Genomic DNA, 12,976 nt, shown 5'->3' on the forward strand with positions numbered 1-12,976 from the left:
ATCATCAAGGTGGAGTATTTCCACTGCTATCCTCAGGGTGAGGAGCAACACATGATCTGCAAAAGGTCCTAACTGCATCCCCCTGAAACCAGGTCCTCTGACTTCCAACATTTTTCAGCAAGAAACATTGTGCTCAGGAAGTGTTGCATTAGCCTTGCTGGAAAACTGTGCACCAGATTCAGCAGCGCTCCGAAGCATGTTCCTGGTTTTATGTCAGTAGAGCATAAAAATATGCTTACATGTTTGGTTGAATCAAAACCTAAACCCTCTGGTTTTTCCCCAGAACTGGTTTATTGCAGTTAGATGAGAAGCAGCTTCACCTGCATTGCTTTATTGGTGCCTCTCAACCTGAACTTCAAGACATCACTTCTGAGAGGGAGGGAATCTCATTTTCGGTGTTCCTCCTGTTAATTTTTTTATCTCATCTGAGAATACAAGGACAATGTTGTTATAGGTTGGTTTGGGGAATGACAGCTCCACCAGAAACTGCACAAACATATTCAAATCACTTTTTATGTAATCCACCAAGCAGACAAACAGTTGTAGATTTTGGTTCACTGTCTTGATGTGTTTGTTTTATTAAGCCAAATAAAGACAGTCTCATAGACTGAACAATCCACAGCCCTAAAATTCTAGATCAGAGATGCTGATGTCAGATGGAGTAGGCCTACTTTTGGTAGTCTGATTTGGAATTGCTAAGAATTACCATGACATTTTTTATACAAGCTTATAATAAAATATTTATGCCACTTAAATGAAACCAAAAGACTCCTGCACCCTGCTTCAAATGTTAGCATATTTAACTGTTCAACTAGGTTTTCGGGGGGCTATTTTCTCATTAATCCAGTTTATATAGTTCATCACTCGTGTATATACTCCAGGTTTGTTGACTCTGCCACAGCCATCTCCCCAGCTGATAACTCCATAGAGGTAAGAAATCTCATTTTTCTCACAGGCCAGAGGTCCACCAGAATCTCCCTGTGTTAAAAGCAAGCAAAGATTATGTAATTTGATAGAAAGCAGTCAGAAAAAGGTCAGTTTGGGAAAGTCCTAAATTAAAAATATTTGCAAGTGAAATTAAAAAAAAAATAAATAAATGGAAGCAGTGGTCTACTGAAGTTTCACTATAAAAAGTGGTTTTGGTCATACTCACCTCTAAAATAATGGGGGGGGGGAGTTAATTCCACATTGAACAGAAGTATCAAAATATCAGATTTTTTAAAAAAATTTGAAATTTCCTTAGATAATAATAATGAAGAGCACAGTTGATTTGGGTCACTTTCAATGGGTGTAAGCAAGTCTTTGAGGCATAAGGTATGTTGTAATATGGGCACTGCATGGATGGATTACATAAGGCAGAGAATATTTCAAGAGTTTCTTAACACAGTTTATTGCAACTGTCAGAGATCATGAAAGTTTTCAAAGAAAGGTGTTGCATACATACACGCTTTTCCATGTGACTGTGGGATGCTATAATTTTATGTGGCATATGGGGTTTTTTGCATCTGTTGAATTTGATGTTACTGTGCATTTACCTTGTCATTAAAACCATAAACCGAAAATAAGACCAAAATAATGTTTGATGACACATTGCAGCAAGGATGAATTTGGAAACCTTCCACTTATTCAAAAGCTTGCAAGCATTCAGGAAAGAGAATTGTATTATTATTACTCTTAGATTGACTTTCTACAGAAAAGAAAATGTTAGAAATTTGAAATGTGACTTAGTAAACAGTACTGGTCAAAGGAGCTACCACTCTAGTTATTTAAGACTAAGGAGAAATATATTTTTTCCTATTTAAAAAGAAAATCTCTTGAGAGCAAAGTAGGTAGGAAAATTGTGTTGCCTTTATACTAAGAGATTTCTGTGATAAATGAGGGGTATCAAATGAAGTCTTGCATCTGAGATCATTTTACTTCTTAGAACCTTGCTTATTTCTCCACAACTCATCTCACTGATTGCAGTTTTGATATCAGTGCATTGATTTAAAAAAAATGAGTTTCCAATAAAATCTTTAAAAAATAATCCAACAGAACACATTATCTGCTTGGCATTTCTTGGTCCTGAAATATTTTTACGCATAACAGATGGTTTATAGTTTAATTTCCTAAGCATACATTAAGAAAACTCTGAGGTCAGCTACATTTGTTGTGACATTAAGAGGTCTACATTTTTTCTCCTTAGACCACATGACAAGTCTGCCAACAGGAAAAAAATAAATTATTGATTCAGTAATAATGATTTCATGTCATGAGCACTGTTCTTCAGCAACATTTGTGACTCTAAATCACTGTTTCTCAGACTTTGCAACTCTCTCCAGACCACTTGTTTTTCTGCAGCTCCTCTCTCCTTCCCTCTGCTTTCTTCTTTCCCCTTCTCATTCCTGATCAATGCTGTTTTTCTAGGTCATGGAGCGAGAACCAGGTATAATGCTGCATCTTGTGTTTGTACTTCCTGGGTAAGGCAAGGAAAACCGAGCAAGAAAGGTAGTTTCTAGTTGTCCGGCTAGTACAAACACTCACAGCCAATAACTACAATCAGTTCTCAGACCTGGCCTGGAAACCTTGAGCCACTGTTGGCTTCTGCCATCTCACTCTTGACACTTTTCTTTAAACACTTTTATGATCTATGTAAGAGCTCCAACACACAGTATACATGATATTCTTTGCTTTACTTAATTTCACTGCCAACTATTAACTATGTGCTGCCTGCTCCCATATTTATGCTAATAGAACATAACCCTCCTCCTTCAAAATGAACCAAAGACAAAATCTGAAGATTTATGTAAGGAATAATCTGATTCTTCATTTAAAAAAGAGTGTCATATATCACTACAGCAATTCTGCATCCTTATTCAGAGCCAAGGTGTGGCATAATTCAAAAAGAGATGCGAAGTAGTAAGAGCATGAGATCATTCCATGAAGGACTGAAGTCATCCAACACAGTTTCCAACTGAGTGATGTTCTACACCACTAAATCCCATCCGCTATAGTAACCTCAGCTCCTTCCTCCTCCATACCTCACCGCTGCTCCCCACCTCCCACCCAGGTATCTATTTTTGCATTCAGGCAAGAGACAGCAGCTCGGGGATTTGGCTCCGCACAGGTACATGCTGGCCCGCCTGCCAGCGCATCACCGCCAGCTGGCCAGCAAACCCTTGCCATCACACTGCAAGCTCAGCCAGGAACCAATGTGACTCAGCCTCCGCTGCACAGCCACTGCCTTTCATGAAGGTAGGAGCAATATAACATCCAGGAGGTTTTTTGCCCTTTTGTAGAACTTAATTGACATTGATCAGGTTAAAAAATGCAGGTGGAAGCAAACAGTACAGTCACATAAGTTTCTTTTCTTTGGGAACGTTTCTTTTCTTTAGGAACATTGCAATGTCAAAAGTAAGCACTGTAACACTGCAACATTTCTGAAAATAATGTACATTTATATTCTCTGCCTAGAGATGACTCACAACGTTACCTGACAAGCATCAGATTTGCTATCGAAGTAGCCAGCACAGAACATATTTTCAGTGATTTCCGTTCCATAAATTTCAGGGCTTCTGCACTTCTCTTCAGGAATAATTGGAATCAGTGTTTCTTGCAGGACATTTGAATAACCAGATATATCTAAAAAAAAAAAATTCCCAGAGAGGAAAAGAAAGTAATTTTTATAGAATATGAAGACTGTAACATGGAAACACAATGCACAATATGACATATAAACACACTTAACACCTCTCAGTCATGTTCGTGTTGGATGTCTTTAAAAGGTAATAATATTTCTAGTGATCACATCACATTCTGCTCCTCCATCCAGACTCCATGCCCTTTGAAATAGCAGTATGCCATGTCTAGACATTAATCCACTTCAGGTTCTCTCATTTCCTGGAGACTCAGGAACAGTTCCCCATCACTCCTGTCCTCTCCTTTTTCCAGATTTGATATTAAATCATCAATTTATCAAAGGCTTCATTACCTCTTTTTGCCTTTAGACCACACATTTAGATCAGGACAACATTTACTTATACTAAATCTCTTACCAAAATGAGGCAGCCAGCTCCCCCATCCCTCTCATCTACTTACATAGGTCTCTGCTGTCTCCACATCAAAGCAGCACCACCAAGCCTCATAATCCTTAATTTTCTCACCTGAAAGGATGGAATGGATTTTTCTACCTTTCTCAAGCTGGATGTAAGCACTTCTTAGCCCAAAGTCTATCTGGCCCTCTCCTGTAGATGTTTCCAAAGCTTCTTGCTGGTGAAGGTAAAGATCTCCTCCATCACAGACTAGTAAATTGATTGTCTTTGGTTTGTAGTCTTTGATATATACCTTGAGAAACCAGGAGTAGGATTCACTCAACTAAGGTGTCAAGTTGTCAGCACCCATAACGAAGCTATTTGCTCCCTTCCCAGACCACAAAGACCTAGCTAGCTCATAGCTCATTTCATTCTAAACTAGACGCAAACATTTGGTCAAGGGAATCACACTCCAAATTCCAAGGACTATAAAGGAAGTTCAGGATGTCTATTTCGGGTGTAAATGTTGTAAATATCTAAAAGAATCCCACCAGAAGTCCCTTGGAAAATATTTTACCAAACTACCACTTGTATAACATATACTTGAGCATTATGTTTTAATTACCATCAGGTTTTTTTCTACAGACACGAACTCTCATTTTACTCACTCTCATGCCTGTGTCCCCATCCAGAAATATGACATTTGAACTGATCAGGGAAAACAGTGTTACTGTCCGGCAGGCAGATGGGCTGAACAAACTGGGACTTGACAGCACAACGCTGGCCATTCTTCTTCAGCTTAATCAAAGCTGCAGAACAGAAAATATAGGAGGAATAAAGTGACTGTTCCCTTTATTTAATGGGATTGGCAGTAATGGGTCTCAGATAAAACTTTAATTATCCCCTAAGCCTCTCTTAATTAAGATATTTCAATCAAAGACAGACAGACTCATCTCAACAGCACCTGATTTCACAGCAAATTGAAGGCTGAAACATTCAGCTACTCCCCTTGTGGGAATATTTATTCTATATGCTGCATTCACTGAGCAGATTTTGCTTCACTGCCTTTGTAGAGAAGGGGAAAGATAGAAAATACATATGTCTCCTCCCACCTTAAAGTTAAATAACATATCCACAACTTTCAGCTGAAATAAGTGGGATGTGCAAGTGTTCACTGCTTCTGAAAGTCTGGCCACTTGCCGAATTCCAATTTGATTTAAAAAATTAATTACTGCAAGAGCTGATGTATTTCATGCTCCGTTATCACTGAATTCAGCAAAATTCAAGATCTTGAAAGCTAAGGAATAAAGAAATCAGGGTATTTCAAAACCAAACTTCCGAAAGCTACAAAGAATTACACAACCTACAAAACATTTACCATCCCCTCATGGGGCTGGAAATAGTGTAAATACAGACACACGTAGCATCATTAGGTTGATACTGAAAGAAGATGTCAAAAGTAGCAGAAATGTTGGTTGCCCCGTAGCAAATCCCCTGTGACCGGCTGTAGAGCAGCAGAGGGGGCTTTGTGCTTGGTGTAACAAGGGCAGGCAGTCTGGGCACACTGCCCAAAGAGGACAGAGCTGAGGTAACGTGGACACACCTACTAACGCTTCACTTCACGCCTTCTGGAAGCTCCAGGTTTTCTGAGCACAGCTGTGTGGAAAGCAAGAGATCCCACTGAGGAGTCTTATTTCTCTACTGACTACATTTTTTTTTTTACGTTTGTGGAACGTATAAAGAGTATCTCACAGGCTGAGAAGCCCACACAAACCATGCTGCAACACAGCAGCTTGCTCTTCCTCACCTTCCTCCTCTTCCCCACCGACTCTGACTGTTTCTGAATCCCCCAAACTTCCCAGCAAACACTCATGTGGTAGTTCGTTTATTTTAGAAAAGTGTTTTCAGCAGGAAATAATTCTTCTGCTGCATCAGTAGAAATCACTGCTAGGGCAGAACCTGCCCCCACATCTTTCCCCCTCCAGTTTCTGTCTGTTTGTTTGGTTTTGCAATTTGGCTCGTCTTAGGCACTTCATGTACAGCAGACCGTAGATGTGGACACAGCACATCCGTGAGGCATGTTAAATTTCAGTGTAATTCAAAAAGTTAGATCTCACAATGCTGATGGTGGTTTACACCAGGATGTATCAGAGCGGAGTAATAGCCTAAATCCAGTTAGCCTCCTGGTACTCTCGGACAGAGTTCTCACCAACACAGAATCGGAATGCTTTTTGCTACACAGTGGAAAATATTCACCATCTGGGAGCAAAAAAGCCAGTACATGACCTAAAATATCCCCAATGCCAGGGTGTTAGATGGTCTCATAGACAAAGTGCTCACACAGCTTGATACCCCAGGGTGATGTGCCACCTTCCACAAGAGCAGTTCAGAAAATAAGAAGTGAGTTGCCATTCCACTGTCATTTTAACTAATATTATAAGGGCAGCCAGAAGGGCATTTAACTTTTGACTGATAAAACAGCTGATTTTTAAATCTATCTCAGTGTAAAAAATGATTCTTAGTAACACAGATTTTCAGAGCAGATGGGGCTATTATATTCATCTAGTCAGATCCTCTATACAATACAGACAATAGAATTTTACCAAGTAATTCCTGCATCAAGCCCACAGTTTCTGGTTCAGTTGAAAAAATACCTAATTCCACAAAGACTTGAAGTGATGATGAATCTGCCATACATCTAGGTAAATTGCTCCAAAGGCTAATTATCATAATTATTTAAAATTTGCAATTTATTTCTCATCTGAATTTGTCTAGCTTTCAGATGCTGTTATAACTCTGGTAGAACTAAGAACCTCTGTGCTTGAAAGCCTCTCTTAATATCTGTGATTTTTCCACTATGAAGGCAGAACAACTAAACTTGAAACTAAGTTGGGTAAACAGAAAATAGAACTATAAGAACAAAAATACTCACCAATGTCATGTTCAGTAGGGTTGAATACAGAATACTGAGGATGCAAGATGTATTTCTCTATTTCAAATGTTTGTGTTACATCAGTCGTTTTATTAAATATATGCTGACCCAGAACTACTGTTATAGTGGATTTTAGTGGACTGTAATACAAAAGAGAAAACAAACAATTCTGTGATTAGCAGGACAAATGAAGCCTAATTTCTAATGGCTGTGTATCCCATGAACTGTTACAACCTCAACACCCCATCATGTCCATTATTTACCCTTTCATAATTCCTTGTCCTGTTTCCCAGGCTTCCTACTACTAGGAAAAAGATGACTAATGTTATAGTGAGCCTCTTTGGGTCCTGATTAGCCTAATTAAAGGCTGCAGCTCCTTGACAGAAGGAAAAGGCAAGCACAGGCACTGCTGCCCTGCTGCTGTTTGGCTAACAAGCGTGTTCAGGGGCTCTAAGCACTTCTTGTTTTAGAAACTTAACTGAGTCAACTTTGACCAGACTTTGACAATGAGTACAAAAATTACTGAGGAAGAAATGAGGGACTGGAAGATGAGTCAGTGGTGGATATCTCATTTCTCTGGGAAACTAGGTTCACAAAAATATTACAGGCATGGGTCAAGATTTTAAAAGTGATGCCAAACTGACAACTCAGAAACATCTGGATGGCTTCCACCTAAGAGCTACCACCACTTCTGCTCTGAGATTAGGTTGATCTGTGTTAATTCTGTTGTCTAGAATCAAAAGCAGCTTTGTGGAAGAAGGTCCCAACAGCACACTGATCTAATGGGAAAAACCACACTCAGAGGAGAACAGTTTTTGTAATTCACACTATCGTTTTCAGCCATTGTATGCTTACTTTGAAAAGACCACAGTCCTCTCATATCCAGTGTGTTAGGACAGACAACTAATAAAACCCAGCATAACAGCTGGGAAGAAAGAAACATTTGGGAATAATCAGGAAGTGTTTGGGCAGTAAATTCTCTAGCTTTGAAAGCAACAGAATTAAAATTTCACCCTTGCTTTAAAACCAATTCAACCTGCATGTGCCTAAGTCTACAATGAATATAGTTAGCAAGTGTCTTCAACATTGGAACACTCATATGTTTTGTTATGCAATGCAGGAGTAGAAAATATCTGCTGTCATGTGTCATGAACAGATGAAGAGTAGTTAACATCATTGCAGTTTCCCTAGTTGTGTTTCTGTGCATCACTAGTGTCCATCAGATAGAAAAGCATTGTGGAGTCTCCCCCATTACTGAGCATGAAGCAGTGATCAACAGTAATGTACTTAGAGGAAAGAGATTCCAAGTAATTGTAGTGCAAAGACTTGGCAGCTACCCTTCAACAATAACTATGCTTATAACTAGCAAAGGAAAGGGCAAAGTTTATTTTTTTCTGACTAGAAAACAAGAAGAAAATAAAATATTCTCTGATCAATATGTAAGGCCAGGATTTTCTCAGTGTTCTTGAAGTGGTAAACCAACCCCCCTTGAAAATCAGATTTTGGGCCTGTAAACCAGAGGGGAAGTTTGTTTTCCAGAATAGTTTTTAGAATAGATTTTAAAGACACTGAATGGCTCTGCTATGACTTACAGGTGGTTCATTCAGGAAAAGAAATAAAATATGAGGGAATATGGTAAAGGGAAAAAAAAAAAAAGTTAGCTGCACAGGTATCTATTGTCGCCTAGCGGAAAACAGTTGAAATTGTGGTTAACAGAGGTACTAAACATATGGAAGAGTGCAAATTACAATGCAGCAATTATGGAAAATCTGTATGTACCAAACCACCAGCTGGAAGTGGGTGGAAATGTCCTGAATAGCTGCCAAAGTTAGTAGCTATTTCACAACATTTGAAAAACAAATGCGTTGTGGCTTGAGCTCCAAGTGCTTCAGTACAGCATTCACAATGGTATTATTAGCTCTACGAGCTATCAGTGTATGCATTCTGGCATGAGGTTTTCTGTTTCTCTTGGCTTCTTTACTATGTAAAAGAACAATGGGTACGAAATGATGTAATATTTTTCCCATCAATGTGATCAAACTGAAATCAGGGAAAGTGTTCAGCATTTGTAGAAAATGAAATATTTAGAATAAAGTAAGAGCATCCTATAGTCAATATTTTCACCAGTGTTCCAGCTGGAGGGCAAAAAAAACTTAAAGAAACCCAAGCCACCTCTCAAGGAAATCAGCCTCAAATATTTAACAGTTCAGTTCTTCCCTTTGGCTTTTTGTAAAGCTCAGCTCACCCTACTTGTGTCAACCAGCAGTAATCTATTGTCTCTGATATATCATTGCTTGTATCTCTCAGCCTTTTTTGAACAAAACACAGAAGTGAGCATAGCCATCTCTGTTATATCTCAAAGCAGGCATAAATGTTCAAAAAGGTAACTGAGAGGAAGATAAATACTTATATTCCCCTGCAGATGACTGCACAAGCCAGCTCCATTCTATGTCCTGCTCCACCCTACCTTATTCCTTCAGGTCACTTAGCTTCTTTGAGACTCCTTAAGGAGCAAGATAAGGGCTTATGAGATAAATAAGACTCCAAGCTATTTGTTAGCCTATGAACAGCATTCAAACTGCCACAAGCTCCTTTTGAAACATTGGTCTTTTACAATCTCACATTCTTTCTTACTTGTTTCAGTTCGGGTTTGTTGTGAGTCACAAGCAGATGGTAACTATGAGGAGGAGAGGATCTACTGTCATACTAACAGGTGAGTTTACCTGTTAGCAAAGCAGTGTGCTGCTGACACAACCCAGCAAGTCTGAATAAGGCTTCCACCGCAGAAACTCTCTCCAATATATATAGCTGCTGTCCAGGGATGAGATCCAGGCAGAGATGAAGATCCCCCAACAATCCTAGGTCTCACAAAGCTTCTTTTTTTGTGTCTTCTCCCACATGGTCTTCTGGTAACTGCAAAACTATCTACATTGTCTGGAACTGGTGGCCTCCTTTCCCTGCTTGCTGAGATATAAAGGGGTATGGCATCAGACTATAAATCCTTGTCATTTCTAAGGACTGTAACTTTTATAGCAGTCTTTAAAAGAAAGGTTTGTTAAATTATCATTAAACATTCACATACAACTGAATCTCATTCAGTTCCTCGGTAGGCTTGCAAGACTGAAAGCTATGCCTATTCCGAACACTGGCTACACATGTACAAGTGTAAATTAAATGCACCTGTGAACATTCTGACACTGTTTCATTTACCACTACAAATATAACCTTCACTACTGGAGGAGGCACAACAGAATGCAGGACACATCACATCTTCATTTTTGGATTCTGGACTGAGCTTTGCCATTGCAATAGCAAAGACTAGGATGGTTGTGTTAATATCATCTATCATATGCAATAGAACCATAAACGTGAAATGAAAGGACCACTTTATAAACTGACTTTTCAGATTACAACTCCATTCCAAAGGTGAGCTTTGACATTAACAACAGTTAAATATTAATTTAGGGGAAGAGCAGAATCTTCAGATTTTGGAATTAAATACTGTGTCTCATACATTGTCAGGATCCAGTCCTCTCTCTGCTCACAGAGGTCCATTCACTTCTCTGGGCCCGTAATTCCCTGAGTGATGACAATTTGAACAAAAGCATCAATTATTTCTGATGTCTTGCATGTTCTAGCAGAAAATCTGGTGATATTGGTATGATTATGACTGAAAGCATTAGTGTGACTCCACTGTTATTTCATGACAAAAATCACAGATTGTATCACAACTCCAAAAAATGCATAAGAAGCCTGTTGTTGTCATTTGATTTACTGCAAACAGTAACAGCACTCATGGGAAGAGTAGAACATTCAAAATTATACAGTGAAAACTTGTTCTAGTATCAATAAATCTTTCTTCATTCATTCATAACATGGTTTTTAAGAAAGCCTTTACCTACCACAAGATGGAATGTCACAATACTCCCAAGACAGACTGTTGTCCTTCATGATGTAACACCATGGCTTATCATCATCATCTGGATTTCTAATTAATTCAGGGGGAGAATGAATTGCAAACATTAACTACATTGTTGCTCCAAGCTTCCCAGAGGTTTTCTGCTTCTTCCTCTTGCACCATGCAGAGGACTGACTGACAGGACTCTCACATTTCAAGCCATCTGACAAAGTGCTGAAGCACCTGCTAACCCCTAAATGGGTGAGCAGCCTTTCAGTGCAATTCTTCATGCTTAAAGCTAACCAAGTGTAAGGTTTTCTAGGACCTGGAATACAGACACATGACTAAACGCCTGTAAAATTTGCCTAGAAGTATTTGGATGCATATTCACATGGTTTAAATACAGCCCACACTGAAGTGCTTTAACAGACAGCAGTTCAGCTATAGTGAGGACTAAATCCCATGGGAGAGATTCCTTTTTTAGATTATTTTTTTAAGCAAGGAAATTCCAACACAGGTAGATTCATAGAAAATCCGTAACATGAATAGCTAGCAAAAACGAATTTGAGAAGCTCAGATTCACATTACCCTGGAGAGTCTGAGGAAATGAAAGACTGCTTGAAGAAAATATTGTATTCCTCAAAATGAGGGGGAAGGAATATCAGAAACAGTTTAGCCCTTTGTTACCTTGGTGTCAAACAGGTTTTTGTTTGATTCCATTAGAGTTTCTCCATGGTACAGCCCAATTGTCTTTATCAATGCCTTATAAGTAACCAGAAATTTGCCCAGTTTACTCCTCCAAGAATATAGAGAAACTCTGAAGACCTGGAAAGATCTTTAGTAGGCCAAGAAAAATAGACAAGGTAACTCAGGGCTCCAAATAAACAGTCTTTCTAATTTCAGCTGGATTTATCAGAAGCACTATCTATTATTATATGGTTCCTCAATATTTTTTTTTTTAATCTGACTGCTCTTCAGAAAAAGATTTAAGCACTTTCAAGTTCTCAGAACTGAAGAAGCAACGCAGGTTGAGTCATCTTCCGCCAACAATGTTTCTAAATTAGACTGTTTGAAGAATAAGATATCTGCAGGATTATATAGTGTAGCAGAGATATTCCCAAAAATTGTAACAAGCTGACAAAAAAGTGAAAAGCTTTTTTCTGAGCTCTACAGAACATGAACACATCAGCTCCTACACCATTTTGTTCTTTGCATTTCAAATCTGCAAGTGAGTATTGTGCTTAGATGATGCAAATCGAAGGGATCAGATTCTATAAAAGCATAAAATATGTGCCTGATAAATTCCCATATTGTGTTGGGACACCATAAATCTCATAGTTAAGTGCTTGAATCAGGACCAAGACTTGGAAAGCAAGCCAATCTGGGTTATGGGAGGGTGTAGGAACTGCTTGTTATTAGTTTGTGTTAGATAAAGAAGAAGAGCTGCTTTCAAGATGCATGCATGTTTTTTATCATCAAACAAATTAGGAAGTGTGGTACATTCTGATTTTCCTGAAATACTAGTCTAACTTCCATATAAAAAAAAAAAAAAAAAAAAAAAAAAAAAAAAAAAAGAAAAGAAAAAAGCACCAAAACCTATGCATCAACCAGTAATTCATAGAGAATCATCTAAAGTTTGTGATTTCTAGCATTTGCTCATCTCCAGGATTCTCTCTAAATGGAAACATTTGCTTTATTTGTAGATATCCATTGATCTCATTGAGACCTCAGAGACAGGGGAACATAAAGTGACTGAGGAAAAAGCACAAACCGATATGCCACAAGCTATTTTCATTACAGCTGAACAGAAAACTTCAGCAGAAATGTAGTTTATCAATATGTGGTTCAGTCAAAATTGAAACACTGTGAAATTTTATTTGGCAATAATTTTGTTTTGGAAGAAATCCAGGAAAGAAATTTGACATCCCATTTCAATATTATTGAAATATAGTGCTTTGATTTTTCATTTTCAAATAACTTGTTGCTTCTGAAAATATTTTTCTTTTTGTTGCATATTTAACAATTTAAGAATTAGAAATACAAAGTTAACCATTTCAATTTAGCTACTGCAATTTTTTCTCCTTTTGGATAGTCACTTATGAACAATTTCAAATGTTTTGCACTATGCTCTCATTT

General features: G+C 38.3%; 1 protein-coding gene across 1 annotated transcript in view; it reads right to left on the reverse strand.

Moving 5' to 3' along the window:
- Positions 1-807: 807 nt before the first annotated feature.
- HGFAC (HGF activator) overlaps positions 808-12,976 on the reverse strand; it is a 41,693-nt gene continuing 29,524 nt past the window's right edge. The window contains exons 9-14 of the mRNA XM_009963793.2: positions 10,845-10,930; positions 9,666-9,906; positions 6,943-7,082; positions 4,679-4,819; positions 3,473-3,621; positions 808-978 (exon numbers count right to left, since the gene is read on the reverse strand). Of these exons, the coding sequence (XP_009962095.2) occupies positions 808-978; positions 3,473-3,621; positions 4,679-4,819; positions 6,943-7,082; positions 9,666-9,906; positions 10,845-10,930 (928 nt within the window). The remainder of the gene's footprint in view (positions 979-3,472; positions 3,622-4,678; positions 4,820-6,942; positions 7,083-9,665; positions 9,907-10,844; positions 10,931-12,976) is intronic.

The sequence above is a fragment of the Tyto alba genome, unplaced genomic scaffold, assembly GCF_018691265.1.
Source record: "Tyto alba isolate M040663 unplaced genomic scaffold, T.alba_DEE_v4.0 Super-Scaffold_6, whole genome shotgun sequence".
Lineage (NCBI taxonomy): Eukaryota > Metazoa > Chordata > Aves > Strigiformes > Tytonidae > Tyto > Tyto alba.